The 26,558-nt window shown below is 38.7% G+C and overlaps 1 protein-coding gene across 2 annotated transcripts in view; it reads left to right on the top strand.

Annotated features, from left to right (window-relative positions):
* LOC121299626 overlaps positions 1-26,558 on the top strand; it is a 103,679-nt gene that overhangs the window by 59,865 nt on the left and 17,256 nt on the right. For both annotated transcript variants that reach the window (XM_041227482.1, XM_041227474.1), the window contains exon 7: positions 11,096-11,326. In XM_041227482.1, the coding sequence (XP_041083416.1) occupies positions 11,096-11,326 (231 nt within the window). The remainder of the gene's footprint in view (positions 1-11,095; positions 11,327-26,558) is intronic.

The raw sequence follows: 26,558 nt of genomic DNA, 5'->3' as shown, positions 1-26,558 counted from the left end.
ATGAACTCCGTCAGTGTTGGTTGGAGTTTGGGTCACCCTTTCTTGTGGAAAGAAATGTATTTACTTATCGACACTGTCAAGCCACTGCAAGTACATTTTTTTCCAAGTCTTTTTTTCCACTAGATCAGTATTAAAGAATCGTGCAGCGATTCTTCAAGAAATCCAAATGATACACTTCTCATCAGTACAGCGGCCAAGCTTTTGTTGCTTTCTGTAAAGTTTATAACAAACAAATGATGTGTTACTATATTTTATACTTGATTACATTGAACATATTCTATAGACCAACTGAACTTTGTGTTGACGTTTCTATACTGTTCCCTAATGCTGGCTTCTATTTTTTTTGCCTCAATGCCAGATAGCTGATGTTATGAATTTGGTACATATGCTATTAATGAAAGTGAAGTCATGACACTGAGTTAATGAAAACTGATAGCATTGTTCAAATGGCTGTCTGACACTTTTTTATATTAAGAGTGAGACAAGGTTTTTAAATGCCTTTGTTTATATTTGAAAATAATTCATGTACACACTTCCCTCAAAGTTCTTTTAAACAGGCATATTTGAATCATATAGAAAGTTTATGTTGTACTTGGAACTATAGTGGCAAAATGGTTCTGGCATATAAAATTAAATCATTTGGTTCAGTCTGTATATTATTCTGTAGAACGGTTGTATTTTTCATAGTTTATATACATAAGAACATAAGAACGTTTACAAACGAGAGGAGGCCATTCGGCCAATCTTGCTCGTTTGGTTGTTAGTAGTTTGTTGATCCCAGTATCTCATCAACAAGCTTCTTGAAGGATCCCAGGGTGTCAGCTTCAACAACATTACTTGGGAGTTGGTTCCAGACTCCCACAATTTTCTGTGTAAAAAAAGTTATCTTTGTTCAAGACTGAATATATTCAATTCTTTTAGCCTGTCTGCATATGAAATACTTTTTAAACTCAGGATAATTCTGGTTGCTCTTCTTTAGATCAGCAATAACCTTTTTGTAGCGAGGTGACTAGAACGGAACACAATATTCAAAATGAGGTCTTACTAATGCATTGTAAAGTTTTAACATTACTTCCCTTGATTTAAATTCAACAATATATCCAAGCATTTTGTTGGACTTTTTTATAGCTTCCCCATGTTGTCTAGATCGTGGTTGTCAAACTCAGTTCCTAGAAGGCCTCAGTGTCTTCTGGCTTTTGTTCCACCTGAGCTCTCAATTAATTAATTGGTCTAATTATTTGATTAACTGGAGACATTTAACACTTCTCTTCAGGCCTCAAAATGTTTAATAGGCAGTATACCTTAAATCAAGAGCATTTTAAAAACCATAAACTGTAAAAGACCTTGAAAAATATTAAGTGTGTCAAATTGAACACATAACTAGATCAATTATGTTAATTGAGAGCTTAAGTTGGAATGAAAACCCAAAGACCCTGCAGCCCTCGAGGACTCGAGTGTGACACCCCTGGTCTAGTTGAAGACATTTCTGAGTCAAAATAAACTCTTCAGTCTTTTTCATATACTCCTTCTTCAATTTCAGTATCTCCCATATGGTATTTATAATGCACATCTGTATTGCCTGCATGCAGCACCTTGTACTTTTCTATATTAAATGTCATTTGCCATGTATCTGCCCAGTTCTGAATGCCATCTACACCTTTGCTGTTGCAACAGTCTTTGCAAATCCTATTTTTGTGTCGTCTGCAAATTTAACAAGTTTGCTTACTATACCAGAATCTGCTTACTACCAGAAAGTCATTAACGTAGATTAGGAAGAGCAGTGGACCTAATACTGATCCCTGTGGTACTCCACTGGTTACCTCGCTCCATTTTGAGGTTTCCCCTCTGATAAGTACTTTCTGTTTTCTACTTTCTACTTAATCTTTTATGTGGGACTTTGTCAAAAGCTTTCTGTAAATTTAATTAAACCACGTATATAGAACACTTGTACTGACAACTCTACTCTGTTAAAGTACTATAGTTACATATTCTTATTTTATACACAAATGAAGTGACTGGGAACTCTGCAGGAATTCTTTACTCCTCTATAAATGTTTTAGATAAGGTTTTTCTTTTTTCTTTTTTTTTTGTGAGAGCAAGCTGTGTGTATGACATCTCTTAAATTGACATAAAATAGTGGCTTCCTCATCCTGTATGTTTTCTGTTGTATTTTCTGCTGTGTTTGTATTTCTTTCATTCTTTGTAACCAGTGCGGTTAGAGCTCATTGATAAAAAAGGGAATTCAGTTTGACTTCCTCTCGTAATGTGCAGATGAGGAGGAGGAGGAGTCTCTAAAAGAGAAAGGTTGTCTCTAACCATCCCGCATCACAAAATACCAGTGACAAGTATCAGCTTTGTAAGCTTTAAAATGCATTTTAGAATTCAGCTTTTTTTCATCATGTACAGTTAATATCTTTTTTTTTTACCTGATACACTTAAATACATGACAAACACATGGAATCTGGTACCTGCTGGTACCAGATACACTTAAATTCCAACTGAAATACAGACAGCAGACCATGGGAGGCTGCCATTCATTTTGCAGACTGGAAATATCTCGCTCACTGAATGACACATTAATGACAATATGGGGCCAGTTATGTGGAGACCGTGTTTTAGTAAACCTAGTCTGCTGCAATTTCAGACTATGAGCAATCATTGTTTTCTTTTTTGTATGCAAATGGGTTTTGAAAGAACAGAATGTAGGCTATATAATTTTATCATATTTTTATTTCATCACTGCACCAAATTGTTTTTAATATCAGTAACATAATCTTGCTGTAAATGGGTTTAGCTGACGGAGAGTCCAATTACTAACCTACACAGTAGTTGCATGAGGTCACTTTTATTGTGAGCAACAGAGATTGTTGTGGCTTGCTTTACCGTTTTCTCTAAGCCAAACTTGGTTCGCCCCCCCCCCCCCCCCCCCCCATGTTAAATGGAATCATTGTAGTGGATTTCTTTCATTCACGAGAGGGCAATACAATTGATTACCAGTGGGGCTACCAACATTACACAGCTGCTCACAAGCTCTTACTGACACGTGCCTCCCAGGAATACATTTGATGGAAGTCGAGCAGGAGAATGACATATTGCTACCAATACGAGGAAACGCTGAAAAGGGCAACATGCAAAGGGAAAGATAAAGGAGTCTTTCAAGATGCTGTCAATGGAGTGACCTGCTGGATGTGGAGTGTAACAAACTGGCTGTGACAGTCTGTGGTTACTCGTTGATTACATTAGAAAACTGTACAACCCCCACCCCACCATATACACAAAGATCCATTCACAAGCCACATTCATATAATAATATCCGCTGGCCTAAATGATTATGGTACAATAGAATTGCAAGTAGATCCCTACTTCGTTCTGACACTGCACAGATGCAAATTAAAAATATTCAATAGACCTTTATAAGTTAACCTTATCAGTGTGATGTTTTAAATTACATATACCAGAGAGAGAGAGAGAGTTCCATTTGATGTACAGTATGTCAGAATATATTTTGCTATTGTCCCACTATGAACAGGATGACTAGTGGTGACATCAGACCCGCAACAATAACACACAGGATAGAGACGTGGAGTTTTGCTGAAGCTGAGCGCTTGCTTGCGTTTATCATTTAATAAATGAACAATCAGAAAATAAAGATGCTGAACAAAACAACACAGCAATTGAGCTAAAATAAACAGACGAAGAAAACGTTCTAACACTAAACAGACAGACAAACGAGTGGACGAACACTAAACAAGTACCGTGCTGGCACTTCCAGCACGCTGTAGCAATTGTTATTATTTTAAATAAACTCTCCTCTCTGTCTCACCCATTCTCCACTTCCCGAACCCACAACCCCGAGTGAGTGCTTTGTGCATCTATATATACAATTGTGCTGTGATTTAATTACCAATTAACTATTCACTTGAATCCCAGCACGTGAACTAATCTGTGTACTTCTGTGTTCACATATCAATACCCACTTAAATATGCACGTGGCGTTTATAACACCCATGCTCATAACCCATATTTTATACATAAACACCAACATTAACACACTACATACAACACAAAACACTAATAAACACAAAGGGGCAGGACACTTTGCCACACACACAAATAGTTATTCTTGTTTTAAACTGTACAGTCAAATAATAATAGCAACAATACTTTGGAGTTCAAATTATGTTTACTACAAATATTGTACAAAATGCCTATAATCAAAACCATGTGGTTCCTGTATTTTCTACTACTTTTACTGATTTATATATACAGTAAGAGCAGTCAGACAACGTGTGTGAGTGAGTGTGTGTACATATACCTGCACAGCTTAAAGCTGCAAAGTGTTTGTTCATTTTGCTTGAAATGTCCTGTAATCTTTTGAGACACTACATAGGATCATCAGGATGCAGTGTGTTTCCAGGAAAGCAACCCTTCACATAAACAAGGTGTTTTACACTGTGCATGGAATTACATGTAACTAATTATATTACAACGCACATGCATGCATACTGTATGTATTACCAGGGTTAGGTTGGAAGTCTCTCAGACAAAGCCATTCTGTTTTACTGCTACCAGCTGAGTGTTTTGAGTTTGTGCACTTGAGGAATACCTGGGTTTCCATGGGATCTGGTACTTCCTGATTCCTTTTTCATTTTGAGTACAGTTTCGTGTAAGGAATTCCAAATTGTCACCAATTAAATCCGGGCTGCTTTGACTTATAGCTTTTCTTTTTTTGTACATTTTGAAGCAGAAAACACTTTTTTTTCCTGCAATATATTAATATTTTAGTGTTTTCCCAATCAGTTAATTGCAAGGTTTTGAAATCATTGCATACTATAGTCAGATGAAAAACACATTTGTGTACAGTAACCTATTTATAATGTGTTCATATTGTTTGGTTGTTAAACACTTAAACAAAGTTTGTAATAGCGTGTATCTTTTCCAGAGTGCCCTGGGTGCATAGTAATCTCATACATTTACAATGCTCTCACATGCTGACCAAGTGACAGCAATAATAAAAGTAGATCCAAGTAGAGTGTTGTATTTCAGTAGTGAATTCCAAGACAAACATCCATTGTAAGTGGTATTGCCCTTGCTTGGATTTGCTCCAATATATTATATTTTATATTACATTAATACAGAGTGCTATGTGCTGTTACAAAGGAGTGCATCAATCTCTTTCTCTTGTGGGCATTAGGTGGTTATCTTTCAGAACTGCTGGTTTGAAAAAGATCAAAGGTTACAGTACATGAAAGCTGATGGGGAAAAAAATTGAATTATTATAATTAAAAATGGAGATTTGATAAATGCGTACAGCGCACTGATACAAAACACATGTTTGTTTCCAGTGCTAAGCTCATGATGTCTCTCACCTCCAGACACGTTTGCAGATTTGTAGTTGAGCTTTCCAGACTCACTCTTTACCCAGATTGTAAAGCAGATGTTGGGTTTGTTATGGTGCTGCACCATCTTCTGGAAGGCTGATGCTCAGGACAGCAGGAAGCTTGCTCTGAAGGGAAGACAAGGAGAGCCTGCAGTGATTGATGCCCGAGCCGGAGCCCTCTTCTTCATCATTAATCATTGGAGGCTTGACTCTGATGACCGTTCCCTTCTGCTGTTGTAATTAGAGAAAGAAAAAAGGAGCCAGACATAACGACATCAAGCTGCTGTAACAGTAGCAATCATCAGCCTTTTAGCAGCATTTATTTATTTATTTATTTATTATTAGTAGTCGTAGTAGTTGTTATTTATTTATTATAATTTAAGTTGCACACACAATCTATTCTTAGTAATCTAAGGGAGGTTAGCAATTGACATTTTGGCTGAGCAGCCTTCTTTGAACTAGAAGAAAGAGTGACTGTTATTAGCTTTGTGAATGACTGAATTCAGTGATTAGCCTTTTGCAGCACTGAACTGCCGAAGTGCTCCCTTTGCATTCCCAGGTGTTTCAGAAGGCACTGTGCTAAAGCCTTGACAAAATGACAGAAACTCTTGTCAGACATCAATTTAATGTGCTTAAATAGTACTTCACTGTATACAGACAGCCTGTGGCCCAGCCTAGCAGTCACGGTCTGGCTTAATTTATGGTAAAGGGGCAAGAAAATAAATCGAATGCAATCACTTCTATAAGCTTGTATACTTTGCTTCTTTCCAACAAGTCCCCTTTCTCACTCCTACTATTTCCCCTTGTCTGTCTATATAATCTTTTAACAAACTAAATCTGGTGGTGCAGTCCAAAACATCTTGCTGTGAACTTCTCCCAGGGTTTTATCCATGCGATACAAACACAGTGACATGAGCTTTGCAAAAAAGAAGGTTTTTACACTTTAGAGTGACAGCATTGATCCACAGTACTAATCTTAAAACACCTTCAGTCACAATTTCTTTTATTTCATTGTTAAAACAGTTTGTGGGAATTTTGTGGAGTTCGAGAAGTTGCCCTGCCAAACTTTGAAATAAATAAAAGAAAACATATTTGCAAAAAAGAGAAAATATATGCATTGTAAGATACAGTGCCGAGAAAAAGTTTATGAACCCCTTAGGATTTTCACATATTTCACATATTTCAAACCTGAAATGTTAGTAGATTTTAATCTAAGTCCTAATAATAGATAAAGATAACCAGATTAAACAAATGACACAAAAACATGATACTTTATCAACATTTATTTATCCACAAATGATTCAACATTCAATATCCACGTGTGGAAAAGTATGTGAACTTTTAGATTCAGTAACTGGTGGCACCCCCTTGAGCAGCAATGACTTCAACTGAGCGTTTCCTGTAACTGTTGGTCAGTCTCTCACATCGGTTTTGAGGAATTTTGGCCCATTCCTCCTTACAGAACTGCTTCAACTTGGTGACATTTGAGGGCTTCCTTGCATGGAGAGCTTGCTTCAGGTCCTGCCACAACATTTTGATGGCGTTTAGGTCCGGAATTTGACTAGGCCATTCTAAAATGCAGAATTTCTTCTTCAGCAGCCATTCTTTTGTAGACCTGCTTGTATGTTTAGGATCATTGTCTGGCTGCATGACCCACATTTGGTTCAGCTTCAGCTCACGGACGGATTGCCTGACATTCTCCTCTAGAATCTTATGATACAATGCAGAATGCATTGTGGTGTCAATGATGGCAAGCCGTCCAGGTCCTGAGGCAGCAAAGCAGCCCCAAACCATCACACTCCCACCACCATGCTTGACGGTTGGGATGAGGTTCTTCTATTCGAATGCATTGTTTGGTTTTCGCCAAACATAACGTTTCTCATTGAGGCCAGAAAGTTCTACCTTTGACTCATCTGTCCAGAGAACATTGTTCCAGAAGTCTTGTGGATCATCTATGTGCTCTTTGGCGAACTTCAGACGGGCAGCAATGTTCTTTTTAGAGAGCAGTGGTTTCCTCCTGGCTATCCTTCCATAAACACCATTCTTGTTCAGTCTTTTCCTGATAGTTGAGTTATGAAAACTCACATTAGCCAAGGTGAGAGTGGCCTGCTGAAAGTCCTTGAATGTTACTCTGGGGTTCTTTGTGACTTCCTTGATGATTTTCTGGTTTGTTCTTGGAGAAATTTTGGTAGGACGACCGCTCGACTGCTCCTGGGTAGATTGACTGTGGTCAGTCACTCTACCCAGGATTGACTGACAGTGGATTGGTGGAGCCCCAAATCTTTATAAATGGTTTTGTAACCCTTTCTAGACTGATGCAGATCAATAACTGTTTTTCTGAGGCACTCAGAAATTTCTTTTGATCGGGCATGACGTGTTTCCACACATCTGTATGGTGAAGACCAAACTCACAAACTTTCTGATCTTTATATAGGGAGGGGCCTCCCAAACTCGCTCCTGAAGATCTACCTAATTATTTAAACACCTGATTCTAATTATCCCCTTAATTGAGCTGATAAAACCAGGGGTTCACTTACTTTTTCACATAACCTGAATCTTAGTTACTCATTGTTTGTCTAATTCATGCATCATTTTGTTTCAAAAGACATGGAATTGGTTAATATAAACCCTATTGGATATTTAAGAAAAGACTGGTTTTGATTCAAGAAGGCTATCATGATAAAACTATGGAATTTCCATAATTATCATGGGGTTCACAAACTTTTTCTTGGCATTGCAGATACATAGATATGAAACTTAACATGGTACAGTTATACACATGTGTTCTGCAAGCCCACAGGTTTGAAATTCCTGCCTGTGGTTAGTTTGACTCTGCAGGTGATGGACAGGACAGTAATGTACCTACCAGCTGAGTGACATGATTCAACATTGAGCCAGAACATGGATTTTGGATGGCCAAGGTGGGAGGAAAAACAACAGGATTGGTCTGCCAGAATAAGAGTTGTCAAGTTATGCTAAGCTATTCAGAAAGCAACATGGGATACATTATTTCATACAAAACCGGAGCTGTAGCTGCGTCACAGCATGCATGCTGAGATCTCTAATGAACTTGGGCTGGAAAACAAACAATTCAGTATTCCTGTTCTTAATAGCGGCCAGATTATTTTTTTTTGTAAATTATCACTAGTAAATGTTCATTACCGTCCCTCCTGTCGGGGAATTACTGTGCTGTATGGAGGTGCTCTGATTTTATGTCTACCTCTCTGGTGGTAGATGTATGTCATGTGACATGCTTTTTATTGTGCTTTCAGTTTGTATTGTAAGGAGTTGCCCTATTATCGAGCTTATATATGCAGTCGTGAATGTTTATATAAGTTTGTCAACTTGACTTTACGATTGAGCATTCAAAGTTTTAGATAACATAACACTGCTACAGTGAAGACCAAATTGGTAACTGGCATCCTGTCCATGCTGCATTTTCTGGCCAAGTAGGATTAATGGTTCAACCACTGGAGATATGGATTGCATTTTTTTTTTACTGTGTTAACATTAGCAAATCATAAAATTGGGAGAGTGTTTACTCCTTACACCAACACATTCCCCAAAGAACCAGATGGATTCTCCCCAGCCTGTGCGATTCTCCATGCAGCTTGCTGCAATAAATAATCACTTGTAGAGGACTGGATTCCATTCTGCCTCCCTAACACCTGGTTTGGGATTTATCCTCCAGTAGCTGTTAACACTTTTAAGCCTGTTAGCTCTGCACATGGAAGTGAAGTATGTCATCTGGAATGATTTCACAGTTCAGCATGTTCCAGCACTTCTGGGGCATTCTCGGTACCCCCCCAAACCTACTGAATTTGGCAGCCCCACATTTACAAATTGTTCACAAGTCTGTAGTAATGAGTTGCATATGAACCTCAAGACCCATGTACCCTCTGACCTATATAGCTGATAGATAGCACGTCTGCAGTCTTTTTTCTGATTATTTGTAGGATTTTTCTTTGTAGATGGGGATTGTCTGCTTTCCAGAGACTACTGATGGGTGGAAAATGTTAGACCTTTTGTTCCTGTTAGAAAAAAAAATCTCCTAACATTATATATATATATATATATATATATATATATACTGTGTTAATAATCTTGTATTAAACGTACTTCTAAGCTTACATTTACACAGGCATCCTGTAACCTTAGAACTTACTCTCTTTTGAATATAGAAAAATAGTGTACAACTACTGAAAGACACCCTTCCTCAATGGTATGCACCACTGTACTCCATTGAAAATACCCTCCAAGTCAACAAGGGCAGCAGAGGAGGTTTACCCTTTGTTTCACTGCTGATTGGTTCTTTTACCCTTTGCGTCACTGCTGATTGGATCTTTTACCCTTTATATCACTGCTGATTGGATCTTTTACCTATTGTATCACTGCTGATTGGATCTTTTAACCTTTGTATCACTGCCGATTGGGGCTTTTTGTTTTGTTTAAAAATGAATACAAGAGTTTTGCCCTTTTCTCCAGCCTGCCATTAAAACAATAAAAGTGTGTATAGGTGCAGGAACATATTATTTTTGCATTATGCTAATATTCAGTGACTCTCATTTAGTGTATGTACAGCTCTTTGTTTGCCTTCCTTAGATGAAATGGATGAAATAGATTCTTTAATGTCACAGCTAGCACATTGTCAATATCTACATCAGCATCAAAATCAACCAGGCAAGCAACGGAAATATAGGTATGAGAAAAAGAAACCTTATCAGGCAGCAACGTGTTGACAGAAGATACGTTTACCATCACAAGTGTAGGGAGAATTTCTGCGTAGTATACATCATATATTGGGTGCAGAAAGAACTTATACAAAAGGTTCTCTTCACGCTAGTGTTATTTAAATTTAGGGTATATTTTTTTTAGAAGTTTTACTTTCAAATTGATGTTTCCATGTATCATCAGGCATGAACAAACAATGCTATTCTGTAATTCTTTATCTGATTTTTTAAGCCCAAGGATTGCTTTAGGATTTTTCAACCTTTTAGATTTTTATGCTTATTCCTATTCAAGTCCTTTATAATATAGTCAGGGCTCTTTTTTATTTACTGATCACAGTTAACACAACATTTGTGTCTTTGCAATCTCGCGCTGCATTTTATTTTTTGTCACTTAATTTGAATCATCAGCATGAATGTCATTTTGTGGAGTCCAAGTTCCCTCTGTAATGAACAGGAATAATACATACAAATAATAATGAACACTTCTCATAAAATGTCTTTCTTTGCTTACAGCCTGGAACCTGATGCAGGTTAGCAGCAAGGTGTGCCACTGAAATGGGTGGATCTTTGCTCTGGAAGTGCCTCTTCCAGTGACAAGTTAATGGCTGTTAATAGGCTTAGGAAACCTGCCACATCTTTCATATGTGGTATTAGTGCTGCTTAGGGCAAAATTTTGTTTTCATATATTAAAGGCTAAAGTCATGAATTACTGTGCTGTGGTGTTTGTGGGCTAGCCCTCCAGCACATTTTGTTTTCACACCACCCAGAGCTACCCACAGGGTTCTGAAACACACAGGAGCAGTTTGCACTATTGATGCTTTTTTAAATCCTCTAATGTCTACTGAAGCCTGCATTTGACAGGTCAGTGTTTAGTGTTTGGCACTGGCAGGTGCTGAAACAACGACCCCTGACCTCTCATCCAGCAGCAGTCAGCTCTGTTTGACAATGTTCACAGTAGTTTTCTTCTCTTCTCGTGTCTCATCAGAGCGCTTTGGAATCCAAGCTCAGCCAGCTGCTCAAACACCTGCAAGGCATGAGGCAAACACTGGGCTTGATCCTCGCCCCAGGACCAGACCCTCCGGAACAAGCCAGGAAGATCCTTGCGCCAGCCGTCTACGCTAGACTATTAAATCATGCAAGCCGCTGCAATCTAGCACTGGAGGAGTGCTGCTCGGACCTGCTGACCCTGTCTCTCATAGTCCCCTCCGCTCCGTGGGTGAGTCCATGCTGCTTGCGGATGTAGGCTTACATACAAAGCTAAATGTGCAAGTGGCCCTCACATCTCTTCAAGGTTGTGCTTTTTTTTTAAATGCTGTGTTGCCCGGGGAGAAGTCAGGCAGCCTTCACTGGTATTCAGACAATAAATGTAGGATCACTGGATTGGGCAGTGAGGCTTCTCAAGGTAAAGAGTTGAATTAATGAGAATTAAGTTCACTGAAGTACTAAACATCTGAACCAGCTTGAGCACTCGAAACGCACTGCTCCAGTCTAACAAAACAATGGCCTGTATCCAAACTTTTAAAACAACATTGTGGATGTTTCTAAATGTAAACAATACCATTCAGTTATTTGTGTGTATGAAGATAATGCAGGGAGGATTTAAAATCAATCAGTGGGTTAAAACATTCCTAATTGATTTTATAGATGCCATTTGTCAAGAGGTGCTGCGTGTACATGGAAAATAATTTATGTATTCTGCTGTTTTTAAAGTTTAAAAAAAAAAAAAATCCATTCACAGAGACAAATAGTGACCATATGAAGCAGTGCATTAGAATTATAAGTGTCAACTACAAGACCCTTTGTGACCAAAGGCATGGTCATTGAATCTGTTTGCACCTCATTTGGTAGATCCACCTACCACATTTCATTGCAATGAAAGTGGTTATTATAGACTTTACAACCACCCTGTACAAAAAACTCGACTTCCATTCCAACATCGTTATTTTAAGTCGAGGTTTCAGTGTTATACAGTAGTGTGGAAATGTACTAGAGCACCTCAAGATGTATAATTGACATCCTTTATATACCTACCTGCATGAAAACATGTAATTCAGAGATCATGTTTAGCGATTCAGTATTGGTCTCCATCAGTCTACACGAGAATGCAGGTAAATATAAAACCTGATTTGAGAACAGCATTGACTACGAGGGTAAACTCATTAAAAATATATTATACAGACTTTGTAGAAATAAAAGTTCTGTATTAAATTCATGGAGCAGGTGGTTCCTCTGTTCAGCTGAAGGGCAGGCTCCTATCTACATGCTGTGGTGGGATGTATATTGACCCTATGACCCCCTGGCCCCGAGGCAAGATATAAAATCACATAGAGCTGCCAGTGCCTTTAGATGTCACCACTCTCAATCGAGATACAAAATGATGTTCTGCACACACTACTTCTTTAATGTTTTTTTTAATGATCTGTAATCTGAAATGAATTAAGCATACTGAATGAGATGCATGCATTCTTGTTGCAAATGGAAGTATAGTACTTGGCTGGTTTATTCTCAGTGTCAGGGTGTTTGATGGTACCAGTGTATAGAAATAAAAGTGCTGTTGAATCGCCACACCTTCAATTCAACAGCAAAGCACAAACAGTAACTGGTATTCGTTCACTGCTTCTCTTGTCTTCCATTCATTGCTTTTTGTTCTGCTTGTTGTCCCGTGTCCTTCCTGAGTAATGCTTTTGCATCTATACCCCATATTTCTATTACTTTTAAGCATACTAATTAGCTTATTGTTATAATATTTTGTGTTTCAGGGACGACAGCACAAAAAATAATGAATCCCAACCCAGCAAAAAGTGTTGGGCTGATGCTGGAGTTTGTCCAAATGGAAAGAATCCAGAGCAATGTGAAGTTTCATTTGAGTGAATTCTTTCACATACAGATTCTATTAATTCTCTTTACTGTCAGGGCCCAGTAGTCTCAGCTTTCATGCATGCAGTATTAACAAAGCGACTGAAGTCATTGCTTTGTTTTGATTATTTAAATAATTTAAAATAATTAAATCTCAATGTATTTAATCATTGTAGTTATTTTTTTTTGTGAAAAAAAAAAACTTAGCAAAAAAAAAACAAAGAACATAAACACAATTGTAAAAAAAAAAAAAAAAACACAGTAAGAAATGAAAAAATAGAATAAATGATGACAAAAATAAATATACAAATGCATACAGGCATACAGAAATTAATACAATATATCGTAAAGCACTGTGTTTGCCTAATGGGAAACCCCATTGAGAATATGCTCAGCTATGACATTAGCTGCGGTCGACCATGAATTTAGAGTAGCCGATCTGGCAAGCGTAGCCTTGCCGTGGATCTTTCTAATAAAATAATCTCATGAAAAAAAATATAACCAAACATTGAGAAGAGAAATACCAGGCTCTACATGCCCTCAAGATCACCTTCTTGGCTGCAGTCAATCCAGCAAGCAACGTTTTGACATTCTGTGAATTTCAAGTTGCGAATCGTCACCCAGAGTACTCCTGGGCACAACGGCACCTGAACATCAATCAGACAGGACAGCACTAATACTACAAATTTCCAGAGGGGCTGGACCTTGGGGCTCTCCCAGAACATATGAAGATAAGTGCCAACTGCAACTTGTGTACACCCATGACAGAGGGGGTCTCCCAATATTTTCATTTGGTATCTTCTATGTGGGGTTGCATAAGCTGTATGGGCAAATTTAAAATGTATTAATTGATGTGCCAAATTTCTTGAAGGTGTAAAAATATTATCCCATATTTGTTCCCAGTCCGGAGTAAAATCATATGTTGCTAACTTTCTATTCCATATGCTGATAATTGGTAGGGGGTCTGTTTTATAGAGAATAAAATATCTGTAAAGCACAGAGACCAAGCCTCTATTTGGGTGTAACAAAGAAAAGAACTGTGCCATAGGGTGCTTGAGAAAAGTTGAGTTCCACGGGACACCAAAAGCCTTGAGGGGTGAGCAGAGCCTGAGATACAGAAAGTATGAAAAAACAAGGAGTGAATACGTTTCCTGAAGGTATCATTGTGGTTATTGGTAGTTTTTTGCATGTATAAATAATACTTGTATGTACTATACTCTTGCACTGTGTTAGCTGCTGCATTAAGCTAGGTCACCCTCTTACTTTCTCCATTCTACAGTGTTCTCTCACTGTAGTAATATGAATGCTTGATCCTGCACTGACACCTTGATAGACAAATAGGTTTTGTATTGTAATGCAGTGTCAAATGTTAGGGTTAGGGTTAGGGTTAGGGTTATATATATATATATATATGATCTGAGCACACTTTTAAACTCCTGTAAGTGGTCTTGTTCGTGCACTGGGCGTGCTATATGTCCAAACAACTTTTTAATAAACAAGAAAATCATACAGACTTATTTAATTTGAAATTTTAATGAATCAGAGCAGTAGTAGTGCTCTTTTCAGTTTATTAAATGCTTTAAAAACTGATCAAGTGGTTGCAAGTCACTTTGGATGCCTGCTAATAGGCAGTCTGGATGTTTCCAGAGCCTTTACAGGTTTAACAGCATTAGTACTTCAATACAGTAAAAATATGGTTATCATATGCTTTTACTTCAGGCTTCAAAATGCAAAAAGCTAGTGCACCCACAGCTACGTTCTAGAACATTTAATATATCACTCTCTACAGCTAAAATATAAATCCTATACCTTATAACAAAGCATCAATATAAAATACATATTAAATTCAAATATATGCTTACCTTCCAGTATATGGAAGTGTAGTGTAGGAAATATTGAAAAATAAGAACTGTCTTCAAAAAGGCAGAGACTTGACTTCGACCAAACAGCAATCCGTTTTTCAAAGATCTTCAGAGCATAGACCACACAACTTGTAGTTAGCAAGTCACTCGATATTTGACTGGGGTTTTACCTTGTTTTTTATAGGATTTCCCCTAGTGGCAAAGTGCCCCTCCCCTGGGCTAATTATTTGTGTTGTATGTTACGTGTAGTGTGTTAATGTTGGTGTGTAGTCATTGGTACACTGGATATAAATGGGTCTGTGTAACACAAGTGTTTCAAATGTATATTTGTATTTAGGCACGAGGATTGCACAGCACTTCACGTGCAGGTAAAATGTAATATGTGAGCACAGGGAATTGCACTTTTATTAATTCACATGCAGTTGTACCGAGACCGCAGTTGAATGATTGATTAGCAATCGAGTCTCGGTACAGCTGCATAAAAGCAGCATGTTTTTACTCACTCAGGGTTGTGTGTTCGGTGAGTTAAAGTATTTTAACTAACCTTTAACCCAATAATGGTACAATTGCATAGTCACTGTAGATTGGCTTGGTATGTTTTATGACACCTTAGGAGAACAGACAATCAGATAGCATTTTGGAAGGTGAGCTTCAGGGAGTTAACACCACGTTTGGCCTGTGCCTTGGTCTAATTAACAAGCTTTGAAGTAAATCTGGTTAAGAATGTTCTGGAATTGGTGTTAACAACCCAATCACCACAGCATGTCACACAGACAATAGTCTGAATTAAATATCTGGGAAATGCTTATATTAAAATGAATTTAACCATGAATTTCCTTGACACCAAATCCTGCTTTGAGGTGCCAAAGACTAAGCCTTATTTTTTTAATTCTAATGTGTGTCTGAGACAAACATTTAATTCTTTCACTCTACAGTTTCCCTGTAAATACCTTTGTTTCTTACTGTAGTAAAACCTTTATAGAATCTAAACACTTATATTCTTTAGTGTAATTAATATTGTAATGTCTACTTTTTGTTCAGTTGGATAAACTGAACTAATTCTTAAATTGTTTAAATTAAATGAACATTATCGCAAATGTGTCTTAACAGTAATGTTTGCAATATTGACAACGCCATGCTTCTGTTTGAATAAACGTTACTTCAGTACAACAGTGGCTCCTAAAAATTGTAATATTATTTTACTCCGTTGATAAGTCTTTCAAGCTTTTAATTAAAGTATTAAAATGCCATAGTGTTATAGTGACTGAACTTCACTGTTCATACAAAATCCAGTTAAAGCAGGTTTTAAGACAACCTCTGTTTTTTGCTAGTTAGGATTAATATTAAACACTGTCGTAAGCATTTTCCAACACTCATTATTTCAAACCAATATCTAACTGAACGTATTAACATGTTCTACGCTTTCCATTCCCATCTCTTCATGCGAGGTTCTAATTAATTTCTGTTATATATAGAAAATGATTATTGTAATATAAACTCCTCTCTTCTGTTATCTGAAAGATATTTCGTTTGTTAATATCAACGAGATCGCTCATTATAGAGAGGATCTGGGCTTTTAAAAATCAATGACCATCAAAAATTCCCGCTTCATCGGCCAAAACCAATGATTCATCTTCAACACTGCTTTTACTACAGACAGGTAAGGATGAGGTTACAAATCGGTTCACTGTATATGTAAAGTTACAGTTTATACTTTTATGATTTTATAACATGTAGTTCTGATTCAGTTACTTCAATATAGCAATCTCTTATAAATTGTGATTTTATAAATTGCAATCAATTACTCCATTGATATACACAGAAAGCAAGAGGTTAATTTTTAATTAGGCCTGCTCATACATTTACTGAATGTTATTATATTAGGTTTCTTATTTATTTAAATACGTTTGTTTTTTCTTACTATAATCAAACCTAGTTCAATTGCTTCTGGCATATTAACTGTGCATTCTGCTTTTGCTGGATCGGAATGTTTTGAGACTGAGTCCAATTAAAAAAAATGCTTTTGCCTGATAAGAGAGGTTTGGAACTTTCAGCAGGCCAGTGTGACCTTCAGTGCAATTAACTCTTTCTCACAGGCCTTGCACAGATCTGCTAATAAAGTTTTCTAATGGCTTTATATTCTTTAAAACACAGTACAGTTATTACAATATATTAATATTGTTGTAGTTCCACAAATGTTCAATTTGTTTCCCAAAGATCAGTCTGCTTCCAGTAGCTGTGACAGTCTTGGGTCAATTTCTGCTCAGTGAGTCAGTTTCTGCTTGCAGGTGTGGGTGACAGTCTTTAAAAGCCTGATACCTGGAAAAACTTAAATCTTGTTAGCTGGGCTCCCATCTCTGCACTCTCATTCCCATTGTCGGTGGGCGAACACATTTTAACTGAATCTGGGTCCATCAAAGAACCACACACCCTTGCAACCAAGGCCTTCCATGCAAAAGGATCTAATGAATTATAGCAGAAAAGGGACCTGTCAGAACCGTCTGTGACAGCAGGAATGCAACTGAGATAATTACACAAACTTGAACATATCACTGGGTCTGTTTATGTTAGTGTAACACATGCTAGCATCCTACATCACTTTCATTAGCCTTTTTTAATGAAAAACATAAATGTAATCCGTTACCACATTCCTATATTTATGTGAAAAAGGAACAGTTACAAGTTACTGAAAAATGTAATCAGATTACAGTAATGTGCTGTATGTAATGCATTACTCCCCAACAGTGCTTGTTGTAGCAGCATTTTTAAATCACAAAGAAGTCACAGTTACAGCACATTATTGCTGAATATTTGTTACGTTAGACATCTGTCCCAGAATTCTTTAAAAAACAACTACAAAATTCCTGTAATCGATTGTTGTATTGAAATCATCTTATATATAGCGGATACAAGTTAGTTGCAAGATGCAAAGAGCAGGAAGCTTCCCACTGGCACATAATCTAGTTTATCTATAATGGTCAGTACCATTGTGAAGAGATTTCCTTGGAGAGTAAGAGTGATATCTCTTGGACCTGGCAAGTGACAGGAGAACTCAGCACAGCCTCTCTGTTCTCTTCACTCACCACTGACAGATCCAAGAGAAAACCACTCTGAAATTCTTTCAAATTCAATTTCGTTAATTGATTGCTGCTTGGCACTAGTCCTTGGCACGCATGTGTCTAACACAAACCGAGATTCTAAATCCAGCTTCCTCATTAGATTACAGAACAGGTTTGACAAACCAAATGTTACACGCCTTTTAAAGTAAAAGCTGTCACAGTAGGGGTTCATTACAAGAAATACTGTATGTCTGTGTGTGATGAGTGTAGGTGTAGTTGAAATATGTTTCAATAAAGGCCCTTTTTTAAAGGGAAATTAAAAAGACAATGTCAAAAAGTTAGTGTTAGTAGTTATGGATAGTAATGTATCGTAACATACTGCTGTATAGGCGTTGTCATATTATATTAACTATACAAAATTACTAAACACAATAAAAATTTACAGTAGACATTAAATGAGCTGAAATTAAATCAGTTAAAATCAATTCTTTGAACTAAATAATGAATGAAGAAAGGGAAGTTATTTTTGAATAAAATTAAATAAAGAATATTCACATGAGAAACAACACAGAAATTTGGGTTATAATAATATAGCTGTTAAAATGTAACAGAAGTTGGAAATCTGGCAAAAAAAGGGAATGACATAATTAAAAAGGTACTAATACTGGGGGTGAAAACAAAGGACAAAAAAGCAGAGAATAAAACAAGCTTGCTGAAATAATGAAGTATTTAAAGGCGATGAATAAAATGTGTCAAAAGAGAGAAAATGGAAACAGAAGAAAAAGAATGAAGAGTGAAAAAAAAGCGTTCTCTGGTTCTCTTTGCACACAGCTAGTAGGCAGTGTAAAGAAAGCGTTCCCTGGTTTTCATCACACACAGTTAGTAGCCGGTGTAAAGAAAGCGTTCCCTGGTTTTGATCACACACGGCTAGTAGCTGGTGTAAAAAAAACATTCCCTGGTCCTTGTCGCACACAGCTTGTAGCCTGTGTAAGGAAAGTGTTCCCTGGCTTTCATCGCACACAGCTAGTAGCCAGTGTAAGGAAAACGTTCCCTGGTTTTCATCACACACAGCTAGTAGGCAGTGTAAAGAAAGCGTTCCCTGGTCCTCGTCGCACACAGCTAGTAGCCTGTGTAAAGAAAGCGTTCCCTGGTTCTCGTCGCACACAGCTAGTAGCCCGTGTAAAGAAAGCGTTCCCTGGTCCTCGTCTCACACAGCTTGTAGCCTGTGTAAGGAAAGTGTTCCCTGGTTTTCATCGCACACAGCTAGTAGCCAGTGTATGGAAAACGTTCCCTGGTTTTCATCACACGCAGCTAGTAGGCAGTGTAAAGAAAGCATTCCCTGGTTCTCGTCGCACACAGCTAGTAGCCCGTGTAAAGAAAGCGTTCCCTGGTTCTCGTCGCACACAGCTAGTAGCTGGTGTAAAGAAAGCGTTCCCTGGTTCTCGTCGCACACAGCTAGTAGCTGGTGTAAAGAAAGAGTTCCCTGGTTCTCGTCGCACACAGCTAAAGAAAGAGTTCCCTGGTTCTCGTCACACACCGCTTGTAGCCGGTGTAAGGAAAGCGTTCCCTGGTTCTCGTCGCACACAGCTAAAGAAAGCGTTCCCTGGTTTTCATCACACGCAGCTAGTAGCCTGTGTAAAGAAAGCATTCCTTGGTTCTCGTCGCACACAGCTAAAGAAAGAGTTCCCTGGTTCTCGTCGCACACCGCTTGTAGCCGGTGTAAGGAAAGCATTCCCTGGTCTTCGTCGCACACAGCTAGTAGGCAGTGTAAAGAAAGCATTCCCTGGTTTTCATTGCACACAGCTAGTAGCCGGTGTAAAGAAAGCATTCCCTGGTATTCATTGCACACAGCTAATAGCCGGTGTAAAGAAAGCGTTCCCTGGTTTTCATTGCACACAGCTAGTAGGCAGTGTAAAGAAAGCATTCCCTGGTTTTCATTGCACACAGCTAGTAGCCGGTGTAAAGAAAGCATTCCCTGGTATTCATTGCACACAGCTAATAGCCGGTGTAAAGAAAGCGTTCCCTGGTTTTCATTGCACACAGCTAATAGCCTGTGTAAAGAAAGCTTTCCCTGGTTCTCGTCGCACACAGCTAGTAGCCTGTGTAAAGAAAGTGTTCCCTGGTCCTCGTCGCACACAGCTAATAGCCGGTGTAAAGAAAGTGTTCCCTGGTTTCCGTCACACATAGCTAATAGCCGGTGTAAAGAAAGTGTTCCCTGGTTTCCGTCACACATAGCTAATAGCCGGTGTAAAGAAAGCGTTCCCTGGTTTTCATTGCACACAGCTAATAGCCGGTGTAAAGAAAGCGTTCCCTGGTTTTCATTGCACACAGCTAATAGCCGGTGTAAAGAAAGCGTTCCCTGGTTTTCATTGCACACAGCTAATAGCCGGTGTAAAGAAAGTGTTCCCTGGTCCTCGTCGCACACAGCTAGTAGCCTGCGTAAAGAAAGCATTCCCTGGTTCTCATCGCACACAGCTAGTAGCTGGTGTAAAGAAAGCGTTCCCTGGTTCTTGTCGCACACAGCTAGTAGCCGGTGTAAAGAAAGCGTTCCCTGGTTCTCATCGCACACAGCTAATAGCCGGTGTATAGAGAACAGCAGCAGCAGAAGCTCTTTGGCCTGTTGGCTGCAGGACAGGGCCAAGCTGCTGGCTGGGGGAATAGGTCCCTTCTGCTGAATGTATTGCTTAAAGCTACGTTGAGTAAACACACTGATATCATTTCTGATGGGCCTCCAAAGCCATATATAGATCCTTTTTTCCGCTTGAGTGAAGGTACATACCAAAAACTTCATTAGGAGTGCAGGGCATTCATCATTGCTGTAGCTCTCAGTAAACAAAACAAAAACTGAATCAAGATCACCATTGCTCCCTGAATGGTTGCCACATTCATGTTGACAAGACAGATGTCACCATACCTTCAAATGGGCAAGTTATTTAGCATACACAAAGAGTCCCATTTGGTTTCATATAAGGAGTGACATTTATTTACTTATTTATACAAAAATAATCTAGTCCTTTTACAAGAGATGGCAAAACAAAATGATGCCATCAAGGTAACTGTGTACAATATCTCTTCAAGGAAAAGCTTTCCTAAATTAAATGGTGTAAAGGGATTTGCTCTCCAACTTTTTGAATGCCCTCAATTTTAAGACTCAGCCCAAAAGTCCCAACCTCAACTTGAAGAAAAAAAAAAAAAATCAAATAAAGATTTTATTATTCTTATAAAAAAATGACGTATGGAGGCAGTTTGCGGCCGTCTGCTGTCACACAGAGCATTACAGTCATGCGCTGCTTCTCATTTCCAGTCTGCTGTCACACAGAGCATTACAGTCATGCGCTGCTTCTTATTTCCAGTCTGCTGTCACACAGAGCATTACAGTCATGCGCTGCTTCTCATCACTGTAATGTACTTGAATTTAAGACGCAGGCCACCTTGAGAAGAAAAATGAGGTTTAAAAAGTACGTCTTGAGGAGGGCTCCCAAGTGGCGCATCCGGTAAAAACACTAGAGTCTATTCCACTGCCGACCATGGACAGGAGTTGCCAGGGGGCAGCACACAATTGGCCAAGCGTCGCCCTGGTGGGGAGGGCTAGGTCTGCCAAGGTGTCCTCGGCTCACCTCACACCAGGGACCCCTGTAGATTGGCCGGGCACCTGCGGGTTGCCCAGAGCTGTGTGTTCCTCCGACGCTGTAGCTCTGAGGTGGCTGTATGGCAGGCCTGCAGAGTGAAAAGAAGCAGACAGCTGACGTCACACGTTTCAGAGGACACGTGTGTCCATCATCGTCCCTCCCGAGTCAGTGTGGGGGTGGCAGCGATGAGCCGGTTGAAAGAAAATAATTAGGCATTCCTAATTGGGGAGAAAATAATTGCCAATTCCAAAATTTTAAAAAGTTCGAAGCAATACAATAATTGGAATGGTATTTTTACACTGAGGGAGAACCAGCTTACTGTATAGAAGAATGACTATAAAGCATATTGTTTGTAATGTTTGCGTTTTGGGGGCTTGAGGTGCGCTGTGTTTTTGTAAATCGGTTTAAGAGCATACAGAAAAGCAGTGGCTGTCCCAGTCAGAAGAATATGTAGATTAGTAGAGTAAAGAACACTGGAGGTTGATGTTTTAGTTATATTTGGTACAGGTTTATTTACACAGAGGGCCTGGTATTTGTGTCTTTGCGTTCGTGTGTGAGCAGGCTACGCTCTGGGTACAGTCGAGACACCGTGTAATTCTAGTACAGTTGACAATGAGCTCAGTGCCTCTGTGCAGTACAGATTTTAGTGTTGCCTCTGATGATGTGTTTCAATTGGGTGCAGTAACTAGAGGCCCTTGTGTATTTTGTGGGTTGTATTGACTCTTCGTGACCCTTGTGTATTTTGTGGGTTGATTGACTCTTCTCGTAGCGGCTGATTAGCAAATAATACTGACATTAGTATAAGACCTGTACTTGCATCTCCAGTACACAGATTGCTCTTTAGTTGAATGGTAAGATGATCATCTTTGATCCATTCAGTTCAATGGGCTAAGACGTCAATTCATTACAGTGTGTTACATTAGTTACTTAGTTGTTCTCCTGCTAACTGCTGTCTGGTCAGAGAATTGATAAGTGCCAGACCTACAAACCTTTTCCTGAACTGTGGCTGGCTGTGGTTAGGACAGCATATTCCTTATTTAATTAGAAAAGCAGCAGAGCGTTGATGAAATTATTACCATCTGTCTGTTGTCTTGTTCATTTGGTCTACTATCTCTTACTGTATATTTGTTCTACCAAAATGGAATAGATCCATTGTTTGAATCTCTCTCAATCAACATCAGACAGAAGGATATCTACATCATCAGATCGAAAACAACGCAAATGGATGGAGATGCAGATGGATCACTTTAGTTTACTGCAAAGCCACATCTTAGTCGGTGCTTATCTTGACGAGAGCCGAGTTCAAATCAGCATGAAGTTCACCATCTACTCTCATGTAATGGAAATCATGAAGATCTGGATACATCCAGTGACTGCTGTAAATAGTGCAGCTGGCAACAAGGGAAAGACCTCGTGACAGCATGGAGAGACAGCTGACAGGAGGAAAGAGACCCCATTGGGGCTGGCAAGGGTTAGCTACCCTGGTCAACAGTATCCAGCTCTTTGTTTTCAAAGGTAAACAGGATGCTGGAGACACCTGCCCAAGGCTTCTAAGAAATTAAAGAGAAAAATACCCCTAGAGTCTGCGAGAGCGGGGGCAGAAGATGACTCAACGTTGGATAACACGGTTAACGGTAATGGAAACGGATATGAGAATGGAGAGTACTTCACAAAAGACTAGTTCAAGATCTGCAGTTAGCAAAGACATAGAACTCCAGGTTTGTGTCTGTGGCTTGAGCAAGGCGACAACGGTCAGGGGTTTGAAGATTCATCAAGGGAGAATGAAATGCTTGAGGGAGAAGGGACAAGGGCCTCGCATTGATTAGTACTTCTTACGAAGTCAGTCAAGCCAGTCGAATGAAATCCAGTGACAGGAATCAAACCACAGTTCGCAGGATATCAGCACCCTGGTCATAGACGTGAGGAGGACATGCGTGGATACAACTAGTGATGAACCTAATGATTCTTGCGAACCTGGCATACGAGAGAAAAGAAACTCAATTGGCACAAGCCTGGAGTTAAATGGCCAAGAACTTGTGAGAAAACTGCATGGGACACAATAAACACGGATCTCTGTTTTACTTTGGAAAGGTTAAATGGAATAGTTGAAAAGAAGCTGGATAAATTTGGGGACATCATCTACGCATATGGAAGTGAGAGGTTTGGAATTGAAAAAAGGAAGGAAAAAGTACAAACTATTCCTGGAAGTCTAGACGGCAGCAGGAGATTGAACGCTTAGTTAGAAAAAGGAGGCTGTTGAGGAAACAATAAAGAAAAGCAGAACAAAGTCAGAAGGAGGGAATCCATCTGTTACAAAGGGTCATAAAAAATAAGCTTGCAACATTGCGCAGAGCTGAGCGTCTACGGAAATGCTACAAAAAGAATGATCGTGCGAGAACTAACTATTATAAAGATCCATTCAAATTTGTAAAGAAGATGTTCACCAGTCAGAAAAATGGCACACTAAAATCATCTAAGTTTGAGCTGGAGAGATATTTGGAGGAAACACACACAGATTCAAAAAGGCCGGAGCTTATGTCAGTTCCTTCAGACATCCCACCTATCAATCTACCCGAATACCAAATGGAGGACTGTGCACCTAAGTGGAAAGAAGAAGTAGAGCAAGCTGTGAAAAAAGCAAGGGCATAATCATCTCCCCGGCCTAATGGAGTTCTATACAGAGTGTACAAGAGTGCTTCTGGAGTTCTACGAATCCTGTGGAAATTGATGCAAGTGGCATGGGGAAAACAGGTTGTACCAAGAGCATGGCGCCGAGAAGGTGGAGTCTTTATACCAAAAAAAAGGATTCTACAAGCATCAGTCAGTTTCATCCTATTTCCTGATTTTTTTCAGCATTATTGCGCAGATATTGTCAAAAAACTGCTTCATTGACACTTCAGTACAAAAAGCAGGCATTCCAGGTTTCCCAGGATGCTTAGAACACATTGGTGTAATCTGGCAACAAATTAAATCAGCAAAAAAGGTGAGGAAGGAGCTCCATGTGACATTCCTGGATTTGGCTAATGCATATAGTTCAGTGCCACATGAACTTCTTTGGGCAGCATTTGATTTCTTCAGCGTACCGATGACAATAACAAATTTAGTGAAAGCCTACTTTGGAGATTTGAGATTTTTTAACTTCAGATTTCAGCACTACATGGCAATGCCTAGAAGTTGGAATAATGAAAGGATGCACCATTTCTCCACTGGCTTTTACCATGGCAATGGAAGTAATTATTAGGGCATCAAAATGGGTAGTGGGAGGAGAGCGCTTGGCTTCTGGAATGTGACTACCACCAATTTGAGCATACATGGATGACATGACAACAATGACTACAACCTTAGCCTGCACTAGTCGGTTATTGGGCAAATTAACCAATAACATTGAATGGGCACGAATGCAATTCAAGCCCACTAAATCAAGGAGCATCTCTATAATTAAAGGCAAAGTAGTAGATAAAAAGTTCTACATTAATGGTGAGGCAATACCAACAGTGCCTGAGAAGCCAGTGAAAAGTCTATGAAGATGGTACGACGGGGATCTAAAAGAGGTTTTGATCTCAGTAATGTAAATCAAACCCACTTTTAATTCACAGGCAAACATACAATACGATTGTCTTTAACCGTTTAAGGACCAAGAATTTTTCAGTTTGCTTCCCCTGCCCCAGGGCCAGTGTTTTTTTTGGCTGTAGTTGTAGTTTGTCTCTCTACCTATAAAAATTCACAAAAAATCTATTTTTTACAGTAGTATCTTGGAATTGGTGTCCTTTTTTCAGCACATTCTGGGGAACACTAAAGTAATTCAGAAACCATATATACTTTTTACTTTTTTTCAACATCATTGTGAGGCGTGTGAGTAAAAATGGATTTTCCAGACAGCGATTGACGTGTAAAAAAAAAATAAAAAAAAATAAAAAGTTCTTGAATATTAACGGGAAAAAAAAAGAAAAATCATAAAGAAGGATGTGAGGGAGGGAAAAATGTTATTTAATATTACACGGAAAAGAAAAAAAAAACAATAAAGAAGGATGTGAGGGAGGGAGTGCTGGAGTAATCAGAAATAAAGGAATGGAAGCCTCTTAATCCTCTTCGTGATCTGCTCAATCCAAAATGAAACAAAAAGGAATAAAATAGAAGAATAGAAGAGCAAAGTTAGTAAGGCCTCCGTCCATAATTAAAAGTAAATAACACAGTCCACCCCGCACGTACTTCCTCAGGACCAACCCCGACCACAGTAGCACGTTCCCTTTAGTATGCAAACCCCGCCCCGGTAGTCAGTGGATCACCAATCCCAGACTGACAGGTATCCTTAACTTCACTTGACTCCAGTGGCTGGAATTTACATACTCGCACTTCCGCCCCTCACCAAGGTGCCGCCCCTCAAAAAGATAACTTTTGTCATGGTCACAAGACCTTGGTAAGGGAAGTCCCGAGTTGGTTTGATGCCTTCTACTGTTGGGAGGCTGAATTGCAGACCGAAACCCCTTTGACTCATCACAATCATATTCATATTCCTTTTTTTTTTTTACTTGTTTTTATTATTATGTATTCTGTTTAGAGATACATGTATAAAAATATGTTCTTCTATGACCCGAGGAACCTTGCAATACTTCCTAAAAGTTTTGTTGAAAAATATTGATGTTTGGGCAAATTACAAGACACTTTATTAAAATTCCCTTCCCCATTATTCTAGAATTCTTATACAAGACGACTAAATAAAATTCGTATTCTTAAAAGACAGGATTATTTTTTAAGCAATAATGGCCATTAGTCTTGATTTATTTTCTCAAATAAATATTTATAAATAAAACAATAGTTCTTTCATTCCATTATTATCAGTTATTGATATTTAAAAATGTTATAAAAGCATAAATATTAAAACACATGAGGGAGAATACATGTTCTATTGTAACTAAGTCAAATATATCGGATAAATGGTTACGGGGTAAAAAGAATCTTTTTTTTTTTTTTTAGTGTTAAACAAGTTCCTGTGTCATGTTTTTTTCTCTACGTTGCTGGCGGTGATGCTATGTCCACCCTTT

This window comes from Polyodon spathula, chromosome 2 (genome assembly GCF_017654505.1).
Source record: "Polyodon spathula isolate WHYD16114869_AA chromosome 2, ASM1765450v1, whole genome shotgun sequence".
In the NCBI taxonomy this organism is placed as follows: domain Eukaryota; kingdom Metazoa; phylum Chordata; class Actinopteri; order Acipenseriformes; family Polyodontidae; genus Polyodon; species Polyodon spathula.
Note: the sequence above shows the minus strand (reverse complement) of the source record. Positions and strands in the feature narration are given on the sequence as shown.